The sequence below is a fragment of the Rhinolophus hipposideros genome (genome assembly GCF_964194185.1).
Source record: "Rhinolophus hipposideros genome assembly, chromosome: 24".
Classification (NCBI taxonomy): domain Eukaryota; kingdom Metazoa; phylum Chordata; class Mammalia; order Chiroptera; family Rhinolophidae; genus Rhinolophus; species Rhinolophus hipposideros.
In genome coordinates this window covers 21,583,237-21,609,257 of record NC_138070.1, presented here as the reverse complement: position 1 = coordinate 21,609,257, position 26,021 = coordinate 21,583,237, and the positions used below count along the sequence as shown (strand labels likewise).

Here is a 26,021-nt window from a genome sequence, read left to right as displayed (position 1 = left end):
TACCAACTGGACAGTTAACCAAGTTTACTATTTGGAAGTGCTGAAAAGGCTGCATAAAGAAGTTAGACGAGGGCCGGTCCGGTGGCTCAGGCGGTTGGAGCGCTGTGCTCTTAACTCCGAAGGCTGCAAGTTCGATTCCCACATGGGCCAGTGAGCTGCAGCCTCTACAGCTAAGACTGTGAACAACAGTTCTCCCTGGAGCTGGGCTGCCGTGGGCTGAAAAGAATTTAGACGACCTGAAGACATTCAGGACATCAAGGGTAATACTATGACAGCCCTGATGGCCATTCCAGAAAAAGAGTTCCAAAATTGCTTTGAAGAGTGGACTAGGCACTGGCGTCAGTGCATAGCTTCCCAAGGGGAGTACTTCGAAGGTGACCATAGTGATATTCAGCAATGAGGTATGGAGCACTTTTTCTAGGATGAGTTTGCGAAATTGCCCCTCGTGTAGCCAAAGGAAATGAAAATAAAATATTGAAAAAATATCTGCACGCCCATGTTGATTGCAGCATTATTCACAATAGTTAAGATATCAAAACAATCTAAATGTCCACCAACAGATGACTGGTTAGAGAAGATGTGATTTATACATACAATAGAATATTATTCATCCATGAGAAAAAAGGAAATCCTGCCACCTGCAACAACATGGATGGACCTTGAGGGCATTATGGCACTGAGATAAGTCAGACAGAGAAAGACAAATACTGCAGGATCTCATTTATACGTGGGATCTAAAAAAGCCAAACTCATAGAAACAGAGAGTAGAATGGTGGCTACTAGGCGCTGGGGTGGAAAGAAAGGGGAGGTATTTGTCAGAGTACAAACATCCAGCTACAAAAAAATTTTTAATTAGTATAAGTTGTATGCAAGAAAGTGTACTCTTAGGGTATGGCTCCATGAATTATTCCAAAGTGAACATACCCAGTTAACCACCATCCAGTTCAAGATCCTGAACAGCACCAACCCTACCTCACCCCCCAGCATTTTCTCTGTCAGTCACTACCCTATCCCTCCTCCCAGATTAACCACTAATTTCTCACAGCAAAGATTAATTTTGCCTGGTTTTGTACTTTATATAGAAGGACTCATAGAGTCAGCGCTCTCTTGTGTATAGCTTCATGGTGTTTCTATATGAATTTTAGAATCAGCTTGCCAATTTCCACACACAAAAAAATACTTTTTAGTATTTTGATTAGGATTGCATTGAATCTGTAAGTGAATGTGGTATCAACATAAGAAACATTCAAACCTGTAGAGAAGTTTAGTGATTTTATTTGAGCCAAACTGACAATTGCTGGGAAGCAAAATTTCAACAGATTAAGAAAATCCTTTGGAAAATGGTAGTTTTGCAGCTATGTTATACATTAGAATCAAAAGAGGAGACATAAGGAGGGTTACATAAAATCCATTGGTGATAGATTAAGGGGGTGGGAGAAAGCAAAGTGGGGAAATCTCTGGGTTTGGATAAAAAGTGAAATGGAGAGACACATACTTCTTTTCTATTGATGGGTACAGGATAGTTAACATTTTACAGCTCATATTGATAGCACTTAGGGAACAAGATAATAATGAGGGATTCTGTAATCTGGTGCTCTGATGTGGAGGACTGCACCCTGATGAGACCGGAAAAAGAGATGACTCTAACATTTCAAGGATATGTTATCTTAAATGCAAAAAGATGATAGGCTCACTGAAGGTAAGGATTGACCTTTGTCAAGGAAGCTACATTCCAAGGATGTGACTACCCACTATGACCTGCTTTTAGTTAGGAATTTATATGTTCAGAACATACTATGTGTTTAATTTCAGTCTCTGAGTTTGTAGGGCCTGACATATGGGCCTCCCCTGAACTTGTCAGGTTTAGTGTGTATCCCCTTTTTCATCTACAGTGGGGAGAATTGGCATCTTCACAATATTACGCTTTCTAGTCCATGAACATAGTATAACTTTCCATTTATTTAGGTCTTCTTAAAATTCTTTCAATTGTGTTTTGTAGTGTTCAGTGTAGAGGTCTTGCATAACTGTGTTAAACTATGTTAGTTTAACTTCTAGGCTTTGATCATTTTTATGTTATTGTAAGTGATTCCATTCAAACAGGTATTTTCTATTTTTGGTTAGTGTAGTCTGCTAAAATAATTCTCCAGATAATCCACCAAAAGAAAACGGTTTATTTGGGAAGAAAAAAAGAAAACGGAACCCTCAAGAGAAGGCACACGCACCTGCACACACAGAGGGCAGTCTCCGTGGCCGGAAAAAGAGAGGGGCTGAGCCCAACATGGCTCGTTCCTATATTGATCTCCCTCCCCCAGAGGTTACCAGAGGGTTCAACAAGAAGTCAAGACTAGAGAGTCAGCAAGGGGCCCAACTCCACCCACAGTCCTCCCACCTCCATGGTTAAGTGTCCCAAGGTGTCAATTTACTTTCAACATTAGGATGTAGAAATATTGATTTTTGTATATTTTCCTGTACTCCAGTTATCTTGTTAGATTGGCCTATTTCTAGCAGTTTATCTGTAGAGTATCTACAGTTTTATATCCCCCTTTCTAATCCTATACCTTTTATTTATTTTCTCATCTTTTGCACTGGTGAAGACTTCCCTTTACACTACCGAAAGGAAAGCTAAGACATGTATCTTTATCTCAAAAGGAACTGGTCTCCCTCTCCAAAAGGAAGATTTTTTCATGTATTACCATGTACTATGACATTTACTGATATATTGTAGCTGTAATTTTTCAGATTAAGGAAGTTTCTTTCCATTTCTAGTTACTGAGAGTTTTTATTGTGAAAGTTGAGACATTTTATCAAATGCTTTTCTGCCTTTATTGAGATGATCAACGATTTTTATTCTTTATTCTGTTAGTGTGTTAATGTTGTGAATTGTATTGCATGACATTCTAATGTTCAACCAATCTTGCATTTGCAGAATAAACCCAAATTGGTGGTTATGCATTCTCTTTTTTATACATTGAATTTGGTTTGCTCCTATTTTGTTTAGAAGTTTTGCATCTCTGTGCATGAATGAAATCGCCTTCTACTGTTCTTTTATGAAATTTTTTTGTCAGGTTTCGTTTTCATGATTATCATGGCCTAATTAAAAGTTTATGTTTCTGCTTTTATGTTCTCTGGAAGAGTTTGTGTAAGATGGTGTTTTTTCTTCCGTCAGTATTTGAAAGAACTCACTGAGGATGCCTTCTGGGCTTGGAGTTATTTTCTTTGTCTCTGTAGGATCTCATTGTTGTTTTAATTGGCAAGGCTTACTTATGAATGAGGTTGCACAACTTTTTTGTGTTGAAAAGGCCATTTGTAAGTCTCTTTCTGTGGACTGATGAGTCATATCCCTGTGCACATTTCTAATGGATATTTGGTCTTTGATACTAAATATTTAAATATATAAATATTAAAGGAGCCAGCCTCATATCCTATTAAGTATCGAAATCATTTTACCCCAAGTTTTTCTTTGGTCTTATATAAATTATATACATATATATATATATATATATACATATATATATATATATATATATATATGTATGTATATAATTTTTTTTTTTTTTTAAGGAGAACAGTCTGTACTTCCAGGATTTTTTCCAAGTCAAGTTGTTGTCCTTTCAGTCTTAGTTGTGGAGGGTGCAGCTCAGCTCCAGGTCCAGTTGCCCTTGTTAGTTGCAGGGGGCACAGCCCAACATCCCTTGCGGGAGTCGAACCGGCAACCTTGTGGTTGAGAGGACGTGCTCCAACCAACTGAGCCATCCGGGAGCTCAGCGGCAGCTTAGTCCAAGGTGCTGTGTTCAATCTTAGTTGCAGAGGGCGCTGCCCACCATCCCTTGTGGGAGTGAGGAATCGAACTGGCAACCTTGGGTGTTAGGAGCACAGAGCTCCAACTGGGCCGGCCCAGGCTATGGTTTTTTGTATAAAGTTAATGAGCAGGTTGAGCAAGAAGAGGCCAAAAAGTAAGAGGAGCAACAAGGTGATCAGGAGGCCTATGGGTGGGAGTAACCCCGAGAGGTTCAGGAGCCAGGAAGTCAAGGAACTAGTAAAGGTGAAAGAAGGGAGCACACCTAAGATCGTTAAGATTAATAAAGGGGGTCTCAGGTGAGGTGCAAGTAAAGAGGAAAGCAAGAGCTCTCAAGAGAGAGGTCAGTTGGTTCACAGAAACAGGTGCAATAGCCTTCCTTTCTGGGGGAGTCCTGTGGAAACTTAAATGAAACAGGTTTGATTTGAGGGAAGGGGACCCAGCTGCTGTTTCTCTGAAGCCTGACAACTGGGCTGTCAGGGACCCCCACCCCTCATCGCCCTCTAGGCTTCTAACAACACTTGGTCCCTACTTTAGGGGGCTGCAGTGTGTAGAGGGGTCAGCCTGAGGGAGGTGCCAGTCCCTAGATTTCCTGAGTGCCTGCTGAACCTCTCAAGTTAAAATAGGAAATAACAAAATTTTGGTCAGAATCTACAAGAAATTGGTAGTAATTAGAGCCAGGGCTTAGAGGTCTCCTGACCAAGCTTTCCCAGAGCCCTTTTCAAGGGGCTCTATTTATCATTACAATCCAGCAGGTTTCAGGGGAGCAGTCAAGAAAGAATAAATGGCTAATTAACAGGCTTACCTGCCATGTCAAGGGTCCCCTGCAGTTTTGCCCCTTGTGATGAGAACAGTTTGGGAACCACTGGGAACTTTAGGCCCATTAGTCAATCACAGTCATTTGTGGGGAAGGAGTCCCTTCAGAGCAGGGGACAATCTCTCCTGCAGTGCCCTTTTATTTTGCACAGGGTACATGGCTGCTTTAAAGGGCTAGGACGTCTGGTGTGTCTAATATGGGGTTTCTTGGGTGCCCTGATGTGGCATCAGCCTGTCTATTAACTGCAGCAAAAAGCCTGGCCTGTCTCTGAATTCGTCTCCAGTCTCACTGATTCTTTCTTGCCTCGTCTTCCCTATCTGTTGTAAAAGATGTTGTAAGAATTTCCCTGGCCTTCTCTAGGATCTGTGCCTTTTCATTAAGATGTAACAATGGGTCAGAATTACTATAATATCCTAAAATGTTAGGGAAAATATTAGTCTGTGCTTAATGAATTTACCCCAAACCTATCTAGGTTTTTGGCAAAATCAGTTACATTGGCTTATATCTGACATAAGAAGGGCACATGAACTCCAGTAGTCCTAGAATACAGAAGTTTACATAATTATTAGCAAAACTCAATTCTGACTATTGGAAGATTTAGTTTTCTTCAGTAACTAAGGACCTGAGTAGGACAATATAAAACAGAAATTATTCTGATGACGCATGACTTCTGACAATTAAGTTCATGAAATTGTTGCAATGACGTTGTTAACCCTTTTTTGATATTAGAGGGATTATTCATTATGAATTTGTACCAACTGGACAGTTAACCAAGTTGACTATTTGGAAGTGCTGAAAAGGCTGCGTGAAAAAGTTAGACGACCTGAACGTTTTGCCAACAATTCATGGCTCTTACATCATGACAATGCACCAGCTCACCCAGCACTGTCTGTGAGGGAGTTTTTAGCCAGTAAACAAATAACTGTATTGGAACACCCTCCCTACTCACCTGATCTGGCCCCCAATGATTTCTTTCTTTACCTGAAGATAAAGGAAATACTGAAAGGAAGACATTTTGATGACATTCAGGACATCAAGAGTAATACGATGACAATTCTGATGGCCATTCCAGAAAAAGAGTTCCAAAACTGCTTTGAAGGATGGACTAGGCACTGACATTAGTGCATATCTTCCAAGGGGAGAACTTCGAAGGTAACCATAGTGATATTCAGCAACGAGGTATGTAGCACTTTTTCTAGGAGGAGTTTGTGAACTTAATTGCCTGTCCTTGTATATTCTTTGCTTTTTAGGCAGAAAACTTTATATCAATAGCAGACCAATAGTCTAAGGAATTTGTCCTACTTAGAGAAAGAGAACACACTCTACTCTACTAGCTTACTTTTGATGTTCAGATTTGGTTAATTAATTGTATTTAGCTTAACTATACACAAAACTCTCTCAAGACATTTCACAAACCTGCTACAACTTTCCCAGTCCCTCTTAATTTGTCTCTTCTCACTCATTCAGAAATAACCATCTTGAGGACAAACTACTTTCTTTCAGTTCCTTCAAAAATGTATTTCCACATCTTATACCTTCCTTGGAAACACGCATCATTTCCTTTCGTATTAATTAGAATCCATAACCTTCAGAACCTTAATTTTTACTGACAACTAAAAGCAAGCAATTAGCATTTCCATTGGCAAATCCAGGTTAAAAACCTGATTTCAGTTAGCATTTTATTAGTCCTTAACTCTATGAGATTTTAAAGTTAATTATCCAAACTATTTTCAAAAGTTCTATAACAGAGATAATGTGAATTTATTTTTGTAAACTCAGGTCCATCATCGAAAAAGGACCCTAACTGGGCCTTCAGTGCCTGCCACTTCCCTGAGAGGCATCTGAGTGTCTGGGGGCGTGTAAGGCTGCGTGGATTGCGTATGAGGAGGGGAAGAAAGGTCAGGAGCAGGCGGGGCAGCAGAGGAAGAACAGGGAGTATTGGACGGTGAGGAGGAAGAAGTATTGGGTGGAGACGTGGAGCCATTGGGTTGATATGGAGGGAGGGGGGTTTGAACTAGCGGAGATTGGGGAGGAGAAGAAAAATCAGGGGGGTTGAAAAGATCTGGATCAGGATTAAAAGGTGAGGACTCTGGAGCAGGGGGAGCAGGAGGCTGAAGTTAAACCCAAGAGGCGTGGTCCCCCTGAGGTGGGAAATGGGACAAGACCCTTCGCAGCTCAAAGAAAGCCAGGAGGTAGGGGACCTCGCTCCATTTACCCTGCCGGCAGAGAAGGCTGTAAAGGAGGTAAAGTCTAGACTCTCTTAATCACCTGGAGGACAAGGGAAAACTGCAGTTGCGTCCCAGTGTCGGTTTCCTCAGGTCAGGCAGAGGGGAAGGATGCAGACCTGGGCAGGCATGTGTCCCCACCAATGGCTGACCTAAGGGCCTGGCCCTGGGACACGGGCAGGCCTAGCACTAGGTCTCCTATGGGATGGCAAATCTGACTGAGTCAGAGGGTGAAAGAGGGTAGACAAAAGTGCCTGCCTGTGCAGGACACCTGTTGGGCACAGCCGGAGGAATGAGTCGTGGGAGACCAAAATTAGTCTATTAGAATTTATTTGGCGTGTTTGAGCAGCAGGAGGTCAGATTCGAACCTGAAGCCAAACAAGGCTGGGGGCTCGTGCTGCCTGCGCCGCTCAGCCAATAGACCGACAGAGGAGTTAGGTCGTAGAATAAGCGTTTATTATCAGAGTGCTGGTGGTCTGAAAAGGCAGAAGATTAACACCTCCAAAAACTGCCTTAATATTCTCAGACTAGTCTGGAATATTTAAGGGAAAATCTGGACATTCCTCCAGAGGCTATGTGATGGTTCCGGGGGTCTGCATGGAGCTTCTCCTCTGGCAATGTAGCTCTCCAATGTGGTCACTAACCCAAGAGCAGTGATGACAACAACGTGGAAAGAGTGCTAAGCCATAAAGATTGTAATGGGGGGGGGGCATTCTGAGTAGTAAGCAAGTGTAAGTTTCAGGGTAATTATCTAAAGCAGGGAACTGGGACAGGGGACATTCCAAGTGCAAACCGCAGGGAGGGTGTTGATCAATTGTTAAGCTCTAGGGCAGGGAGAGGCGAGGTCAGGGACATTGCAAATCCTTTTTTGTGGGGGTCCCAACTGGGCCCTGTTTCAATTCCCCACTGTCAAAAGGTAAAGTCCGTATCTATAGGACTAGTTTGGGGTGAAATTTGTTGCTGTGACGTTGAAGAAAGGCTCGAGCTTCCAGTGTCCATTGGGCCTTTGTCAGCCACCTGGCAGCGGACCTATAAGCAGGGACACATTGAATATGCAGCAAGACATACACCCTACAATTATAAATAACAGAAAAATGAGAAATGCTTCCCTTAAACCGGCAAGGTTGGGGAACCAGGAGGTGAGTTGGGAGAGATCGAGACCAAAAAACTTTCTCTCCTTTAATATTAGATATGAGATTGTGAATTTGTTTAACCTTCCCCTTCTTCAGGCGGGAATTATCGGTAAGGTTAAAGCAGCGAAGTCCTTTGAATTCCTCACATCCATGGTTGTTTTAACAACAAATAATCCATAGCGGCCCGATTTTCAAGGACGGCTTCTCTGACCTGCCCTAGTTCTTCCCCGAGAGCACAGATGGCCTGAGAGGTGACATTCAGGGCCTTTCCCATAAAGCAGCCCATTCTGTTGATTTCTATGTTCAGAACAATAGTCATAGCTGGCATCACAAAGAGAGATAAGACTACGTATTCAGCTGCACTAAACAAGTGTCCCTCACTATTGCAGTCAGGGCCTAAAGCAAGTTCCCTGAGATGGCTGGTTGGTGGGCTCTCTGTGGCAGAAAAACAATAAGTCTTCCGAGGGAGCAAGGCCCTCCTGAACTATTGGTTGGCACATAAGAATAGACAGTTCTTCCACAGATAAGGAACCATCTGGCGGGTAACTTAACATGTCCGTTGGCATAGCTTATTAAGGCGGTGGAACTGCAATTCACGTCTGCATCGGCTATAATGACAAAACAAGAGTGGATACAATGACTCAGTCTCGTGCTGGCGTCATCACTGAGACCTTGAGGGAAAACAAAGCTTTGTCAGAATATGACATAAGCTTGTCTATGGATTGGAACATCGTGTGATTTCTGATAGTCTCCAGTGGGGTACAAACTCCTATTAAGCAGAAGGTAAAGGTCTGTTCTACATACGTCCTTCCTGAAAGGCAAAAATCAGAGGTAATGAGTACATGCTTAGGCAGATAGACCCAGACGTTTTCATTCCTTCCAAATGGTATCGGTCCCTCGGAGGAACATTCTAGGAGGAGCCATGAAACAAGTATTTGAGGTTCCTTAATGGCATGGGTCTCCATGTTGTTGTATCTTTTCTTCTATCTTCTAGTTCTGTGTTCTTTATTCTGGTGTGGCTGTGGGGACAGAGCCAGGAGTGCAGTTTCCAGGCTCTCGGCCTCACGTGGAAAGGTGCTGGCTCAGGTAGTAAATGGCCATCAGCTATGGCTAGCTGGCCGTCAGCTGTAACCAGTGAGCCATTGGCCACTAATATAACTGCCATGGCTACACTAGCAGAATATGGGGGCTAGCAAGAAGATGGTGGCTGAGCTAGCAAGAGTGGATTGCAGTTAGCAAGTGGGGTTGGTTGGCAAAGACAAGTGGACGGCGGATTGCGGATTGTGTGGCTCCTGCTTCCTGTGTCTCCAACCCAGCCGCCAGCAAGAATATAGTGGTATGACTCCCCCATCTATGGCTCCGTGGGTGTTCCTTTTTGGCCTCACCATATCCTGCATTCTTATGTGGGGAGCGGGACCAGAGACCCCGGTGGCACCATGCATGACAGTGGTGAATCCAGAGCCAGATTCCCTCAAGTCTGATGGCCGAGTTCATGGTCAGGAGCACCATCCAAGGTCCGGTCCACTGTTCATTTAGCTAGTCAATGGGTCCTTGGTGTTTCCAGGTTTTAAGTAGTACTTTTTCTCCAGTCTTGAAAGGATGGTAGGGTCCCTCTAATGGGGCCAGCTCCCTGTTGAGGGCAAATTTATGTGTGGTCTCTATTACCTGGCTAAGTTCCTAACATGTAAATCGTGGTTAAACTCAGATGGGGCTATATCTCGTAGGGCCTGCAATGGTCTCCTATAAACAATTTCAAATCGGCTTAATTTAAGCCTGCTTCGTGGAGCCACCCAGACCCTCAGCAGGGCAAGTGGTAGTGTTTGAGTCCATGTTAAGTGAGTTTCCTGGCAGAGTTTTGCTATGGCCTTTTTAAGAGTATGATTCATTTTTTCCTATTTTGCCCGAGGACTGGGGCCTCCATGGCGTGTGGAATCTCCAGGTAATATTTAGGTGCTTACTCACGTTTTGAGTGATGGCTGAGATAAACGATGGTTCATTGTCACTTTGTAGACTTCAGGGGAGTCCATACCTGGGGATGATCTCCCATAGTGTGTTGACTACGTTAGTTGCCCTTTTTGTTTGAATGGGAAATGCTTCTACCCAGCCCGAGAAAATATCTGTGCATGCACGCAGGCACCAGTAATTTCCCATGCCCTGGGCTTTTGAGTGAAGTCAATCTGCCAGTCATCAAAAGGCAGCTGGCCTTTGTATTGACGACCTTGGTCTCTAGAGTCTGGGTGTGTTTTTGGATTATTTCTCTGGCAAAGTGAGCATTTATTGATAATATCTTCAGCTATTGTGTCAAGTGAATGCCAGTGATCCAGGGGGCTACATAAGTAAAGTATCTCTCCCAGAGTGTGACCAGATGCATTTCTTGGAGAATCAATGGCAGAAGTGAGGAGGAGATGAAGACTCCCTTCTGAGTTGCCCTTCTATTTCCCCGTTGAACTGTTTTGTGTGTAGCCCCTCTTACATGCCTCTTGCGGGTCCATTTCTGAATAGGCAGGCTGATGCTTCTGGAGATCTATCATGGGAATTAGGGCCATAACTGTATCTAGGTGGGCTGCCTCCTTGGCTGCAAAGTCGGCCCATCTGTTTCCTGTTGCCAGTTGGTCTCCACCTTTCTGATGTCCCGGACAATGCATTATGGCTACTTGGGCGGGTTCTTGGACCACCTTAAGTCGTAAAATTTCTGAGGCATGTTTTATTTCTTTCTTCCCAGCTGTAAAAAGGCCTCGTTCTTCCCAAATGGCCCCAGGTGCATGTAATAATACCAGGAAAGCATATTTAGAGTCAGTGTAAATACTGACTCATTTTCCCTTGGCTAGTTCAAGGGCATGGGTTAGTGCAATGAGTTCAGCCTTCTGGGTGGACGTACCTGCCAACAAAGGTCAGGCCTCCATTGTTTGGTCCAGAGTAACCACCACATACCCCGCTTTTCGTCTCCTATTGTCGATGAAGCTGCTTCCATCCACAGAAAGAGTCCAGTCTGGGTCCTGGATGGGTTGGTCCTGTAGATCTGGCCAACTGGAATAAACTAATTCCACACTTTCTGTTCTCCAGTGTTGCAGTCAGGTCTTCCTCCTGGAGCATCTGGAGTCAATATGCGTTTTCAATTGGAACCTGTAGGTGGAGCTGGTTCGCTTCAGGAACAATGGTTATTTGAGCATATAGTTTTGAGAGTAAATCCCCGCCCCACAGAGGTATTGGACAATCAGGCGTACATATAGAAACTTATGTTGCCTTCTGCACAGCAAAAGAAACCATCGACAAAATAAAAAGGCAACCAACTGAATGGGAGAAGAATTTTGCAAACAATGCCTCGGATAAGGGGCTAATATCCAAAATATATAAGGAACTCATTCATACAACTCAACAACAAAAAAACAAACAACCCAATTGAAAAATGGGCAGAGGACCTGAAGAGACATTTCTCCAAAGAGGACGTACAAATGGCAAACAGACATATGAAAAAATGCTCCACATCACTAATCATCAGAGAAATGCAAATCAAAACCACAATGAGATATCACCTCACCCCAGTTAGAATGGCTATCATCAACAAGACAAATAGTAACAAGTGTTGGAGAGGCTGTGGAGAAAAAGGACCCCTCATCCACTGCGGGTGGGAATGCAGCCTGGTGCCGCCGCTCTGGGAGGCAGTGGAGGTTCCTCCAGGTGGTGATACTCACCTGCAATCAGCAGCATATTGAGCAGGGCTTGTACATCTACCCAGGTCGGCCGGTAGAGATTAAACACCGAGGAGATGAGATCAGTCATCTTTTGGGCATTATCTCAATATGACGGGTTAAGGTTTTTCCAGTTCATCAAATCCGAGGTGGAAAAGGGGGTATGTGCCCAATAGTATCCGGCAGGCTGTCTTTCAGGGCCAACTCCGACAGCCAGCCCTCAAAGGATATTGCCCCGCCGTGGCCCCTTGGCTCCCTAGCCCTACTCCAAATTGGGTACCTTGTTTGTATGACACTGGGAGACCATTCTATCAACCCCGTCTATTTCAGACACCCCTGGTGGTGGGGGACCAGTTGGAGGTCCTGGGTATCTATTTCCAGCCACCAGGACATTGAGTTCCTCTTCATCCTTTAATTCCCCTGGCCTAGAATCAGGGATTGGGACAACTGCTGGCTCCGGCTGAGGCAGTCTGCCTCTGAACCATCAGCTTATTACCCTCTTTGCTAGTTTCCAAATTATGCAAACTCATAAACATCTGTACATAAGGTATTTCATCCCTTTTCCCAGACCTCTGACAGAACAATTCCAGTTGCAAGATAGTATAATTCAATGAACCATTGAATGACCAGCGCTCTCCAGAATCTAATGTGTACATTGGCCAAGCAGTATTGCAATAGGACACTAATTTTTTGTTGGTCAACAGCTTATAGCCATAGTTTTGCCAATGGCCTAATACTCTGCCCAATGGGCTCCCAGTGGGGATTAAAACACTAGATCCCATTATTGAGCTGGAAAAAATGCAGCTGTTCCTAGTAAAAACTCACACACACAGCAAAGATCCAAGTATTCCCTGAATTGGACAGACAAAAACCAGAAAAACCAGATTCAGATCTGAACACCAGATAAACCAGGCCTAGCTAGGTACCAGATTTGGATGTGACATCATCTTACTCCATATACATGGTCCGTCAACCATCAATCGGCCAGAGGGCTAAAACCAGAAACCAGATGCCCAAAGGCCGAAACCAGACGTGGTGGGTTTTACAATGTGGCAGATGGGTCCTGCTTCCTGGGGAACAATGTGGCCAACCACAAGCACGCTTACAGAACCAGAGCAAGCTTGCAACCAGAGCCCCTTACTGGTGGGGTATTATGCCTTGCTGAATATTGTAGCCTCACCTATTGGCACCAATGGGTCAGTATGACCCACAGATGGCCCTCAAAGAGAAGCCCCAGATGGTGAGTGCAAAATCCTCTGGCTGCACACGATGGAGCCATCCCCCCTTCCAGAACCAGTAACTAGAGGCAGAAAAACAGAGCAAACACTTAGTCTATCCCAACTGAGCAGAAAAGGCGTCTGTGACGTGTGGGCCCTGGCACAAACCCCACCTCGGCGAGCAAAATTACTTGGCAGCTGCTTCAGGGGTCGGTCCTGCGCCAAGAAATCCACCCAGTCTCAGGCAGCCCCCAAGACCCTCCCCCACAAGCTGAAAGACTCACCGGAAGAGTCCCAAGTCTGTCCCATTTGGGTCACCAAAGACTGAAACTGGAGGCCAAATGAATCTGGGGATTTGTGCTGCCTGCGCTGCTCAGCCAATAGATGGACACTGGGAGTTGAGCCATAGAATAAGCATTTATTATCAGAGTGCTGGTGGTCTGAGAAAGCAGCAGGTTAACACTCCAAAAACTGCCTTAACATTCTCAGACTAGCCTGGGATATTTAAGGGATTCCTCCCTTAAATATCCTCCAGAGGTTACATGACGGTTCCAGGGGTCTGCATGGAGCTTCTCCTCTGGCAATGTGACTGTCTAACGTGGTCACCAACCCAAGAGCAGTGATGACAGCTAGGCCCCAAAGATTGTAATCGGCAAGCATGGGGGCATTGTGACTGGTAAGCAAGCCTAAGTTTCATAACTTTCAGGGTAATTATCTAAAGCAGGGAACTGGGACAGGGGAGATTCTAAGCTCAAGGGAGGGGGTTGATCAATTGTTAAGCTCTAGGGCAGGGAGAGGCGAGGTCAGGCTAGGCTCCCCAAGAGGGATGAGTCACAGGAGAACAAAACTGGTCTATTATAATTGATTTGGCACGTTTGAGCTGCGGGAGGTCAGGCTAGAAAAGACCATAACCTCCCTGAGCAAAAAGGGCAATGGAGTTTTATAGGAGGGGCTAAATGAGACTGTTCCCCCTTCAATGCTTCAGGGGGTTTTCGATGCATTGTCTCTAGCAATCAAGGGATTGGGGCATGACCAAGCCCTCTGGCTCCACACCCTGGCCCCCAGGCCTCCCTCCAGACACTGACGCCTGGATTACAAGCCCCTAGGAGACAAAGTACAAACCAAGACAGGATAAGATGGTTTCTACATTTCAGGCGGCTTCTCCAGGCCTAAGGCAAACACAAGCTGGCAGGTACAAGGTACAAAGCCAGACAAGATGGCTTTTAGATAAGAAGGTTCCTGTTGCTGGACTAAATATGGCCTAACAGCCAGGGACATTGCAAGGCCTCTTTTGGGGGGGGTCCCAACTGAGTCCTGTTTCAAGATTAGAAAAGCCCATAACCTCCCCTAGCAAGAGGGGTATGGAGTTTTATAGAGGGAGGTAAACAAGAGTTTTCTTCAATGTTTCAGGGGCTTTTCGTTGCATTGTTGCTTCGTTCATAGCAACTGAGGGTTTTGGGGTGTGGCCATGTTCTCTTGTTCCATATCCTGGTTCCCATGCTGTTATCCAGGAATGTTCAGGAATGATGATCCTGGGCTCCTGTGAGAAAACTACAATCCAGCAGATACAAGCAAGCAGGGAGCAAGGCAGGATGGCTTCTAAGATGGTTTCTATCCAATACAGTTTTATTCAATACATCCCAGGGAGTTTCTCCAGGCCTAAGGCAGTTTCTGCTTCTGGTAATACAGGCTAGCTAGCATGTCCCTAGGTAGACAGGGAGGTCCCTGGTGGAATACACAAAAGACAGCCATATTCTAAAACTCCAGGTTTTGAAATCACTCCTTCGATCTAGGACAGAATGTAACAAGGCCTTGAGGTTAATCATAAAATTCCTTTTGGCCTGACAAACGAAGCTGGTCTAATAGATAAAAGTGGGTTACTTTGCTAATTCCTTCAGGATGGGCAAGCAGAACAAACCTGGTAGACGATTAGAAGGCGCCAGTTCCCTTCTTCAACCAGCTCCCCTTCCCCAAGCAGGTAAGGGAAGGTATAAAAGTAAGAGCTTTTGCCTCCATCATGGGGCACCCCTATTCTGTAACCCCTCCCGCTCGGGAGCTCTGACTCTGCTTTCAATAAACTATCCTCTTTTTAATACTCTTTGCCCCTCCTGGGTCCGTGTTTCCGTTCTTCGGTCTCACGAGACACGATCCCGGCCTACACCCAGAAACTGCCGGCAGATCCAACATCACCTACATCATTTGGGACTCACAGGAAAAATATTCCTCCATCACTGGTTTAACAGTATTGACGTAATTCAATGAGGAAAATGAAGGTCTTTATAATAAATGATGCACAGGCAATTGTTTTAGCTTTTCCATTTTGGCCTAAGATTCATCGCAGATTAATTTTTTATATATGATGTGAAGTAGGGGTTAAGATTCATTTTCTCCATCTGTCTAGTGTCCACCTCTGGCACTTATTCTGCATTAGTACTTCAGTTTTGGAGTAAAAATGCATACAAGACCCGGTATTATATTATATTGCATTATATTATATTAATTACATTATATTAAAGACTCAGTCTTATAGTAAAATAAGACCAGTCTTATATTAATTTTTGCTCCAAAAGACACATTAGGGCTGATTGTCCGGCTAGGTCTTATTTTCGGGGAAACACGGTACTCCTCAAACCTTTGGAATGTTAAAACTGGATAAAATAACCTTTGGCCTGGGCCCACAGCAGCTTTGTATTCTAAACAACTGTTTGCAAAGATAACAGGAAAGTGAACATATTATTGTCCTTCCCTTTCTCATAAATACTTCTTGCCTTCACTTCCTAGTCGGAATACTATATGGGTTTCTGCCTGATTCAGTGCTTCCCAGAATTGTAATTTGGATTGTAAATAAACGCTTATTGCCTCTCACCTTGGCTTTTTTATTTTTAGGTTAACACAGTTAAGGGAGTATCCATTCATTCCTATTCTATTCAGTGAGTGTTGCTTGTTGTTGTTTTTTTTTGTTTGTTTGTTTTTTGTTTTTTTTATCAAGACTGGTTGTTGAATTTTGTCAAATGCCTCTTCGTTTTGTATGAAGACGACCCTGTGACTTCTCCTCTGGTGAAAGATAAAAGGTTAAGAGTCACACTTGTGGACCCAGTAGAAGACCTTCCTTGCAGTACTGGTGTTGTCTCCACTGGGATAGGCAGAACACGTTCTTTATCATATGTTGCTGGATTCTCCTTGTTAATATTTAAGAATTTTGTGTTGAGTTTCATAAACATAATTGGTCTGTGGTTTGCTTTGCTAGGCTTGGGGTCAGTGTTACACTGGCTTCAGAAGGTGAATGTAGACATTTTCTACCTTGCTGTAAACTGTGGGAACTTAACTGGCAGGAGAGATCTCTAGTCCTGATGACAGGACACACTTCACCTGTGGAACTTTCTAGAAGGGTGTTTGAGGTAGGGTAATGTTCTCACAATGTTCTCAATTTTTTTTTTCTTCCCCCACCCCCAACATCCTTCAATTTTTTTAATGATCATTGACATGTCTAGCTCTTTGCCTCTTCTTGAATCCATTTGTCATTTGCATTTAAGGTTGCCAGATTTAGCAAATAAAAATATAGGATGCCCCATTAAATCTGAATTCCAGATAAACAACATTTTTTTAGTACAAACATGTCCCAACCATTCCAAGTCCACTTATATTGTCCTAGAAAGTAATTTATTTTGTCAACATTTCCAAATGTATTTGAACAAAGGTGAGTAACCTTTTATAATATTTTTAACTTCCTTTATATCTTAGGCTATTTCTCATTTTTTCTTTAGTTTATTCATACTCCCTCATTTTTACTGATTGACTAGCTAATAGTTTATCTATTATATATTTTTTTCAAAGACCTGTCATTTCTGGTTTTAAATTTATCAATTTCTGCTTCAGTTGTTACAAGTCCTCCCTCTTGATTTCCTGATTGTTACGAATTCACCTTTACTAATTTCTAAAATAAATAAAGTTAGCTGCTTTATTTATTTTGATTCTTATTATTAATGTAACTATTCAAGGCTATGGGTTTTCCTCTGAGCCCTACTTTACCTCTATTCTGTAGGGGCTAATCTCTACTGATGTCAATGCTATTTTGTAGATACCATAGTCTTGGTTTTGATTTCCTCTGTGTAACAAGGTGTTTAAAAAGCCAGCTGTAGGGCCGGCCCGGTGGCTCAGGCAGTTAGAGCTCTATGTTTCTAACTCCGAAGGCTGCCAGTTCAATTCCCACATGGGCCAGTGGGCTCTCAACCACAAGGTTGCCAGTTTGATTCCTCGAGTCCCGCAAAAGATGGCGGGCTGCATCCCCTGCAACTAGCAGTGGCAACTGGATCTGGAGCTGAGCCGCGCCCTCCACAACTAAGACTGAAAGGACAACAACTTGACTTGGAAAAAAGACCTGGAAGTACACACTGTTCCCCAATATAGTCCTGTTCCCCTTCCTCAATAAAACAAAATCTTAAAAAAAGAAATGAATCCTTTATCTCTTATGCATACATCACTTGCCCACTCGATTTCTCAACTAAACAGGCATTTTCCCTCTGAAGCTGGTTTAATGTTCTGTTTTCATTTAAAAAAAAAAAAAGCCAGCTGTAAGATGACCGGGCTGGGCTGGGAATGTGCTTTGGCTGGCATTGCTGGTGGTCCAGACAGGATGTGGGCAGGAGCTGGGCGAGTCCCCAAGGGCAGGATGAGCAGGGAGAGAGAGGACCGGGCTTCCTCCAGGAGCTTCAGAAGCCAAGGAGGGCTCCGTGCAACCTCGTGGCACAATCAGGTGTGTATTTTGCAAGGCTCATCGTTGCCATGAGTGGATGGAAATGGTGGCAGTTTTGAGAAGGCTGAGAGGGATAAGGAGATGGAGCCAGAGCTGAATCAGCCAAATGGAGGGAGAGCAGTGAGCGGGTAACATGGGAAAGGGGTGAGGCAGGCACCAGACAGCTTCTGGCTGTCTCAAAGCTTTGATGTATTGAATCTGAGATGCCTGTGGACCCCAGATGTGCTGGAGGTGAGTGGCTTTATGGGTCTGATGCTCTAGAAACCCAGGTTAGAGCCTGGCTGGGGACCCATCAGCTCACTAGTGGTGACAGCCCCAGGGATGGCTGAGGGTGAGTCAGGAGGGAGGTACCAGAGTGCAGGGACAGTGGATGGCACTGGGAGAGGGCACAGGCCGGCTCAGGCCTCACTGGAGCAGGCCTCCCTGGACCCAGGTCCAGGCAGAGGTCTGGTCTGGCAGCACAAAAACAGGCTTCTGCTGCAGGACAGTGGAAAGCAGCCTCCTTCCCCCATGGGGTTTGTGATAACTCTTAAGGTGGCTCCATTGACTTAAGCCAATCAGTCCTCTCCACACAGATGGCTCAGGGAGAATGGCTAGGTCCATAAGAACTGGGCTTGGGACTTTTGTTAAATTGAAAGCGGCTGGAGGCCAGGGTAGAAGCTCTGTCACCCCTGCTGGCTATGGAGTTCAATGTTTGTGATAGAGCCATCGGGACAGTGGCCGGGGAGCCTGCCCAGGGTTAGGCCACTTTGTGGAAGGTCCTAATGCTACAGGGCCAGCCTCTGGATTCCCCCAGGTCTGAAGCCCCTCTGCCCCCGCTTCTGTCTAAGCCCTCCTTTTCTGCAACCCTGACCCCTGAACCGGACTTGGGCTTTCAGAAAGCCTGTCCCCTACTCCCCACCAAAGCCAGGCCCTGGGAGGGGCCAGTGGCCTCCAGGCTGCCTGCGTGCATTTCGGAGTGCACCTGTTGTCCTCAGACCTTCCTCTTCAAGTCTGTCAAAATACCCCCTCCACCCTCCTAGTCAAGCCTAGCTCAGGGATTAAGATCCCTCTCTCTCCATGTGTGGTCAACTAAATAACGGTCCCCAAATATGTTCATATCCTGATCCCTGGAATCTGTGAATGTAACCTTATATGGCAAAGTGACTGGTGATTGAGTTAAAAGGTTGAGATGGGGAGATTATCCAAGATGATCTGGGTGGGACCTATATATCCACAAGTGTCCTTACACACTTTCTGAGGGTGCCTTCTCCACCCAGACCCGCCTGAAGCAGAGGGAGATTTCACACACACAGAGGAGGGGGCCCTGCGACCAGGGAGGGTTGGAGGGATGCGGTCATAAGCCCAGAAACACCAGCAGCCACCGGAAGCTGGAAGAGGCAAGAAGGATTGGCCCCCAGAGCCTTGGGGGAAACATAGCCCTGCCCACACCTGGATTTCTGCCCAGTGACACTGATTTCAGACTGAGCCTGGGAGAGAATAGATTTCTGTTCTTTTGAGGCACTCAGTTTGTGGTGTTTTGTCTCAGCAGATACAGGGAACTGATCCTCTCCCCTGTTCTGCTTGGCCCAACTCAGGGGCAGAGTGGGAGGCGATGGCTCAGTCGTGGAGTTGCTCCTGGGCCCTGCCAGGTGGAGGCATCCCCTTGCGGGACGTTTGGGGTGGAATGGGACCTCTGATGTTCCCAGGAACCAGTGTGGGGCAGGATGCCCAGGTGAGTCCAGGGAGGCCCCTCAAGGAGGGTGGCCAACGCAGCAGCTGCAAAGTCATTCACAGTGGCTGGGGGCTCATTGGTCCAAAGCGGTGCTTCTCAACCAGGAGTGATTTGGAGACTGGTTGTTTTGGGGGTGTAAGGCTGCATCTAGTGGGTAGAGGCCAGGGATACTGCAAAGCATCCCTGGGGAAACCTACAATGTGGGGAAACCCCCACAGCAAAGAAAGCTTCATGCAAAATGTCAAAGTGCTAAGAAAGGTGAGAACATAGGCTGCTGGGGGTGGGGACAAGGCTGGGATCTTAGCTCTTACTTCTTCCAACATTTTCTTGGTGGACAAGAAAATGGAGGACAAGATCCACAGACAGCCCTCAGCCAAGAGCCCCCAGGCCACACCCCTGTCTTTCCCCAACAGGCGGCCCTGGGCAGTGAGTGCTGCTTCTGTCCAGGGGGGTGGCCTGGATGAGGCCCAGGCTGTCTTTAAGCCTCAGTTTCCCCACCTCCGTGGTGGTGCATTACAAAGGAGCTCAGAGTATGTATGTGTGTTTTCTGAGGGTTCCCTCCCCTACCTCAACCCCGCATCAGGCCACGGTCCAGCCTCCACTTTAATTTGAACTAGAGCATATACAGATAGGGAGAAGGGTCAGAGGGGGAGTGTGTGCCACCGTCCTGGGGAGAGGGCTGGAGAAGGTTAGAGGGGCCAGGGTAGGGCCACCAGGGGTTCTGCGGGAGGGCTCAGCCCCCACAGTCGTCCATCTGCCATGCTGTCTCCACCTCTTGTAGCCCCAGGCTGACCTCCAGCCACGGATTCCAGATCCTGTCAGAATGCTCAGTCGCACAGCCACAGCCACAGCCAGCCTGGGCCACACACGGATGTTGGGCCAGATCCCAGGTCTTGGGAGCAGTGTCCTCAGTAGCCTGAGGCCTCCCCACCCTTCCTTGGGTCCGCTGCAGCATACACACAGGCACCATCCTGGTACACAGCCTGGACCACGTTCAGGAAAACGAGCCTCCTGGTCTGGTTCTGGCCCCGGTCCTGGAGCCCCTTCTGCACCTCCTGGAGAGGAAAGAAGGCCAGCTGACACATGAGGGCAGCTGAGATCCGCCTCCAGTGGAGAAAGGGCCCAAGCAGGAACATGAGAACCCTGACCTAGAAGGGAGGACTGAGCAGGGGGTGGGAGGTGAGCATGGGACGGCACTGGGTGAAGGCTTGTCTGCAGGGCATATAGTCTATGCTTCCCACTCAAAAGGCCCTAGAGAAGTAACATGGCGGAGAGGACATCACCCAGGCCAGAAGAAGCTTGAGATGCAAGCTCATTTCTGTCCTGCATCTGTGGACACCAGGGGCCTGAGTGCAACATAGGCGGAATCCAGGGATGTTAGTGCAGAAGGTAGGCTTAGGCTGAGAGGTCTTCAGTTTCGAGGACCTTAAAAGCAAAGCCTTCTAGAAGGTAAAGGCTGGGCCTTTGGAGTCTCAGATCCTCCTTACATAAGAACAGCCCAACTCAACATCTCACCTCCACCTTGGGGTCTCTATTTCTGGGGACCGTGGAACATGGAGGAGGAAAGGCCTGATGCCAGCTCTGTTGTGCTACATACGACCTTCCATCTCAACACCCACATGAGAAAACCCAAACCCAAAACATGGGAGTCTAACTCCTCAGGGCTTGAGGCCCCGTGAGCTTAGGGCCCAATTGGCTGAGGAACCAGGTGGAAGAAAGACGCAAAGCTCCTGAAAGCTTGCTCTGCCTTTGCCCACAAGTCCACGTAAAGGCGCCAGTGGTCCCCACGAGTGAGGTGCTCAGAGCACCAGGCCCTAAATGCTCAGGTTTGAGACACAGTCTGTGGAATTGGAGGGCATCAGGGACCCAGGTGTTGGTTTCTAAAACACTGAGTACCTTGCTTCAAGGTTATGGTCCCCACATATTTGCCAGTCTGTAAAGGGGCACAAATCCTGAAATGTAGGGACTTGTGCTACTTGGACCCCACATTTCCAGTTATCATTTTGGACCAAGAGTTCAAGGACCTTAGCCAATCAGGACCCTAGATTCCAGACTTCTAGGTACAAAGAGCCCTGTGTCCTCCAGTCCCCAGGACCAGGGCTTCTGACCTGAGGTCACCTGGTGAGACCATACGACCGGAGCCACTCCAAGGTGAGGTCTCCGGGGGCTCCACACTTTCTCTGCCTGACACACTAGTTTCCCAATGTCCTTGGATTTGAAAGCCAAGATCCTCATTGTCAAGGTCACAGAGGGCCTGCACTCCTCAGAGACTCTGTTCCTTATGTTCTACTAGCCAAACTCCGAGGCCCTGAGGAACAAAGACCGACTTGGCTTCAGTCCCTGGGCTTTTGTGTGAAGAAACTTGGAGTCTCGCAGTTCCTACCCAGAGTCTAGGAATTCACAGAAAGCCCTAGACCTGCATGGCCAACACTCTAACTCTGAGGGAGCTAAGGATCTTAGATCGCTGGGTGCGAGGCTGTCTTTTCTGAATCCATAGAGTCCAAGGTCCTCGGAGAATTGTGTTCACAGAGTAAGGACCTTCAGTCAAGGTCAAGGAGACAGGCCTAAGAGAATGAGCCCTGAGGAAGCACTCAACATACTGCCATGGGGCGGACCTTACACAGTGAGGAAAGGCCTGAGGTTCCCAGAGTTTGAGCCTGACAGGTTGAGGTCCTTAGTCTCCAGGCCCACAGATCAAGGTTCTCAGGGATGACACATGCCCTTTGGGCTCAAGACCTCTCACTCTGTTGTCAGTAGAGTTTTAAGGGCCATGGGAGGGTCTTAACAAGAAAGACAGCTTTGAGGACCTTGAACCCAGCTGGTTGAACTGAACCCAGGCAGGAAGCTTGGAGCCTTGAAAGCCTTCAGTCTTTTAAATTAGGTCCTAGCAAAAGACATCAGCCTAGAGAAGCTCTGAGAAAGCTGACCATCTGCTGGGGTGTGGGTGTGAGTGGGGGGTGGAATTCAGCTCCTGGACCTGCTTGTGTAGGGTAACTGAGAAATGTTTGTAAGAACTAGCACCAATGAAATCCCGATTCCTCCATCCCTCTGCAGACTCTCATGGAAGTAAACTTTTACAAATAAACTTGCATATAAAAGCGGCAGATCACACGAGGAAACAGATCATAATGAGGGAGAGTCTGAGCGGCCACAGCCCGGAAAACTAGCTTGTGGAGAGAAGAGCATAGACAGAGCAGGGGCCAAGGTGCTGATGTACTTGGCCTGGGAGAAGTGTGGACAACACGCTGTCCTCTGCCTTGAAGGCCACAGGACTGGACTGGTGCCTCTCCCACTGAGCTTCTCAATTCCTGATGGCTCCCAAAGCTGAAGTGTGCTGGGCCTAGGACACTCAGTAGCTGAGATCCACCCAGAGGCTTTGAGCAGTATACACTGGACAGCCTACAGGTGACTCAGACCATGGCCTCACCTGGTTGAAATTGGACTCATACTCCACTTGACCCTTGTCATTCACATGCAAGATGGGAGCGTCAATAGCTGCTTGCAAGTCAAAGCCAAGCCACAGCTTGTTCATGATGGCCTGGGGGAGAGAAATAGCATAGAGGGAAAGGAAGGAGGCAGGAAGGACGGAGGAAGGGAGGGAGGCTGTACCAACCACTCCACATCGACCCATCTTTGCCTCCAGGAGAGCAGGACAACAGGGCTGCTCAGAGAGGGGACATTCCAACCAGGAGTCCCTGGACTCACATGGGCCACAGCAGAGATGATGAGCTCTCCACCAGCCCCGCCAATCACCAACTTTGACCCCTGGGCTGCGTTGACCAAGATGGAAGGAACCATGGATGATGGCGGTCGCTCGCCTGGAACTGGAGGCCAGACGAGAGTCACCTGCAGCCTGATTTGTAAGCCAGCACCCTACAGGACTGCCACTTCCATCTCTGTCTCCATTCACCATCTCACAAACCATGGCTAGGCAAGTAGGAATGGCTGCCCCAGGGGACACCATGCAGCACCCACCCTATCTGCCTTCCCTCCTCTCCCTAGTGGGGGCCCCCCTATGCTCACCTGGTGGAGGGGTGACACGGGAGCCTGGTGGGCGCCTCCAGCATAGGTCTAGGAGTTCATTGTTGAGGATGATGCCCGTGCGTGGTGAGTACACCATCGCTCCAAAGCTGCAGACGGGGCGGTGAAGCCGGGCTCAGACACCAGACATGAATGCCCAGTTGCCAGCCTTCCAGAATCCCCTCGTGTTAGCAGCTACACTCCAGCATGCGGGAGCCCCTATTCTCTCTATGGTAGCACCCCCAAAGATCCACCCATGGCCCCCATCAGGGTGTCCTTCTGCGTAAGGCCCATCCCTAGGTGGGTCCTGGTGTCAGGCCACCCATCAGCAAGCAGCCCTTTCAGCCAGAGATATCAGGGGTGTAGGGCCCTTTTGACAGAGAGGAAGAAGAAATGGGAAAAGCAAGGTGATGTCCCATGGCGACAGCCAACAGGAGGCTTAGGGCTGGGTGACCAGGCCGAGCGCAGAAGTGGGGGCAGAAAGACTCAGGTCTAGAGGGCAAAAGAGTGGGGCCTGCTCTCCTGCCTCCGGGGTACACGCACGGAGTGTTGATGGTGCTGGTGGCAGCCACGGCGCTGCCATCCTCCCCCAGCACAGACACGTGGGACGTGCCCATCCTGTGGCCCCTGGCCCCGGCCAGGCTATAGTGGCTGAGCTCATGGTCACCCCGGGCGTCGATCTGCAGGCGGATGTGCTGGGCCAGAGCCTCCCCCAACAGGTCCTGGGAGGTGTTCTGGGATAGGCAGTCAGGTGATGGCGTCAGTGGGGGGCCAGGGGGCCCACAGAGCAGAAGGCCCCCCCTTGGGAGACCGTCTCCAGTCTGTCCTTCCTCAAGCCCAGGCTACCCCCAGACCCTGGCCACACGATAAGTCCTCTGAGATGTAGTGTCACCACTCCCTCCCGTACCTGCCACTCCAAGGTTCCTTCCAGTCCCCAAATCTGATGTAACCTCCCTGCCCTGGGCCACTGTTAGGCTGTCGTGTTCTAGAACCAACCCTGTACGCACCCCTCCCACTTCACCCAGCCAGGCTCTCATGGCCCATGGACGTCGGACCCACTGGCCCATTCATCCCTTCATGCTGAGCCCTGGGCCCAGCCCAGGCCACCTCACCTGGACCTCTGGGTGGCTTCGAGGGTCCCACAGCCGCCACCTTAGCCCTCTGGCAAACTTGAGCGTTTCCACAAAGTGATGGTACACGTTCACCCTCCCCTCAGCCTTGACCGCTGACTCCGCAGAGAAGTTGAACCCTGAAAAGGGAGTGGACGCAGGTCGAGGTCACCCTGTATAGTGGGTTGAATATTGGAACCCCCAAAAAAAGATTTGTCCATGTTTTAATCCCCAGAACCTGTGAACATTACCATATATGGCAAAAGAGTGAATATTACCTTACATGGCAAAATGTGTGATTAAGTTAAGGGTCTTGAGAGGAGCAGATTATCCTGGGTTATCCCGGTGGGCTCTAAATGTAACCACATGTATCTTATAAAACAGACACACAGAGAAGGGGAGGAGGCCGTTTGACCACAGAGGCAGAGGTTGGATTGATGCGACCACAAGCCTAGGAAAGCCGACAGCCACCAGAAGCTGGAAGAGGCAAAGAACAGATTCTCCCCCAGAGCCCCCAGAAGACACATGGCCTGGCGGACACCTTGATTTTGAACTTCGGGTCTCCAGAACTATGAGAGAATAACTTTCTCTTGTTTTAAGCCACCAGGCTTGTGGTCATTTGTTACAACACACCCAGGGAATGCATACAGTCAGCCCCGGGCAGCCCAGCTCTGGGCACTGCCGGGATCCCCTCAGCACCCTGCAGTAGCGATCAGCCAGGCCAGGCCTCACAGGATGTATGCACTGGACGGGCAGCTCACCACCTGTGGAGCCTACCTGCTCCTGTGCTCTGGGACTAGGTCACCTGGGGGGAGGACTCAGTGGATGGATGACGTCAGACCCTTCAGCAAAACCCCAAGCCAGCTCTAGAACACACCATTTTGACCCATTTCCACAGCTCTGTCTTCAGCATCTGAGGAGGGGGCTGAGCTGGAAAAGGCAATGGCTGCCCAAGGGCACAGCTGGGCTTCGACTTCAAGTTACCAGCAGGGCAGGACTCTGGGCTGGAGGCCTGGGGCCTCACCTTTAAGCACATTGAGGATGAAGCTGAGAATTGCGCCCCCTGCAGGTGGCGGTGGCGAGTACAGGGTGTAGTCTCCCAAAGGCATCGCCAGAGCGTCCACCACCTCTGGCTGGAATGATGCCAGGTCCTGCAGAGTCAGCTGGCTGCCTGACGTGAGACAGAGAAGGCTCAATGTACAGATGGGAAAATAGGAGAAGCGTGACAGCCACTGGCCCCTGGTTACACAGTGAGGCTCCCCTAGTCCCCTAGCCTTCTAGACCCAGAGAGGGATGAGGGTGAATCTGTGGGAAGTGACACCAGAGCTGAAGGGGGCCAAGTGGATGGGCCAAAGGCAGACAGGTTGGGTAGGGGGGAGGAGAGAAAGGTAGGAGAGGCGAACTGGCCTCTGGGAGACTGTGAGGGTGGCCAGCTCCAGGCCCAGGAGCCCCCCATGGCCCACCGTGGTCACCAATAACTCCCCTCTGTTGGCTCTAATCCATAGGAGCTCTGCTCCTCAAGGGTCTTAGTGGCAGGGTCTCTGCCAG

At 47.7% G+C, this 26,021-nt stretch overlaps 1 protein-coding gene across 2 annotated transcripts in view; it reads right to left on the bottom strand.

Annotated features, from left to right (window-relative positions):
* Positions 1–19,929: 19,929 nt before the first annotated feature.
* The window catches only part of GGT5 (gamma-glutamyltransferase 5), a 23,899-nt gene continuing 17,807 nt past the window's right edge, over positions 19,930–26,021 (bottom strand). For both annotated transcript variants that reach the window (XM_081037827.1, XM_081037826.1), the window contains exons 6-12: positions 25,498–25,644; positions 24,477–24,613; positions 23,908–24,098; positions 23,368–23,474; positions 23,050–23,168; positions 22,772–22,882; positions 19,930–20,399 (exon numbers count right to left, since the gene is read on the bottom strand). In XM_081037827.1, the coding sequence (XP_080893953.1) occupies positions 20,253–20,399; positions 22,772–22,882; positions 23,050–23,168; positions 23,368–23,474; positions 23,908–24,098; positions 24,477–24,613; positions 25,498–25,644 (959 nt within the window). In that variant the 3' untranslated portion in view covers positions 19,930–20,252. The remainder of the gene's footprint in view (positions 20,400–22,771; positions 22,883–23,049; positions 23,169–23,367; positions 23,475–23,907; positions 24,099–24,476; positions 24,614–25,497; positions 25,645–26,021) is intronic.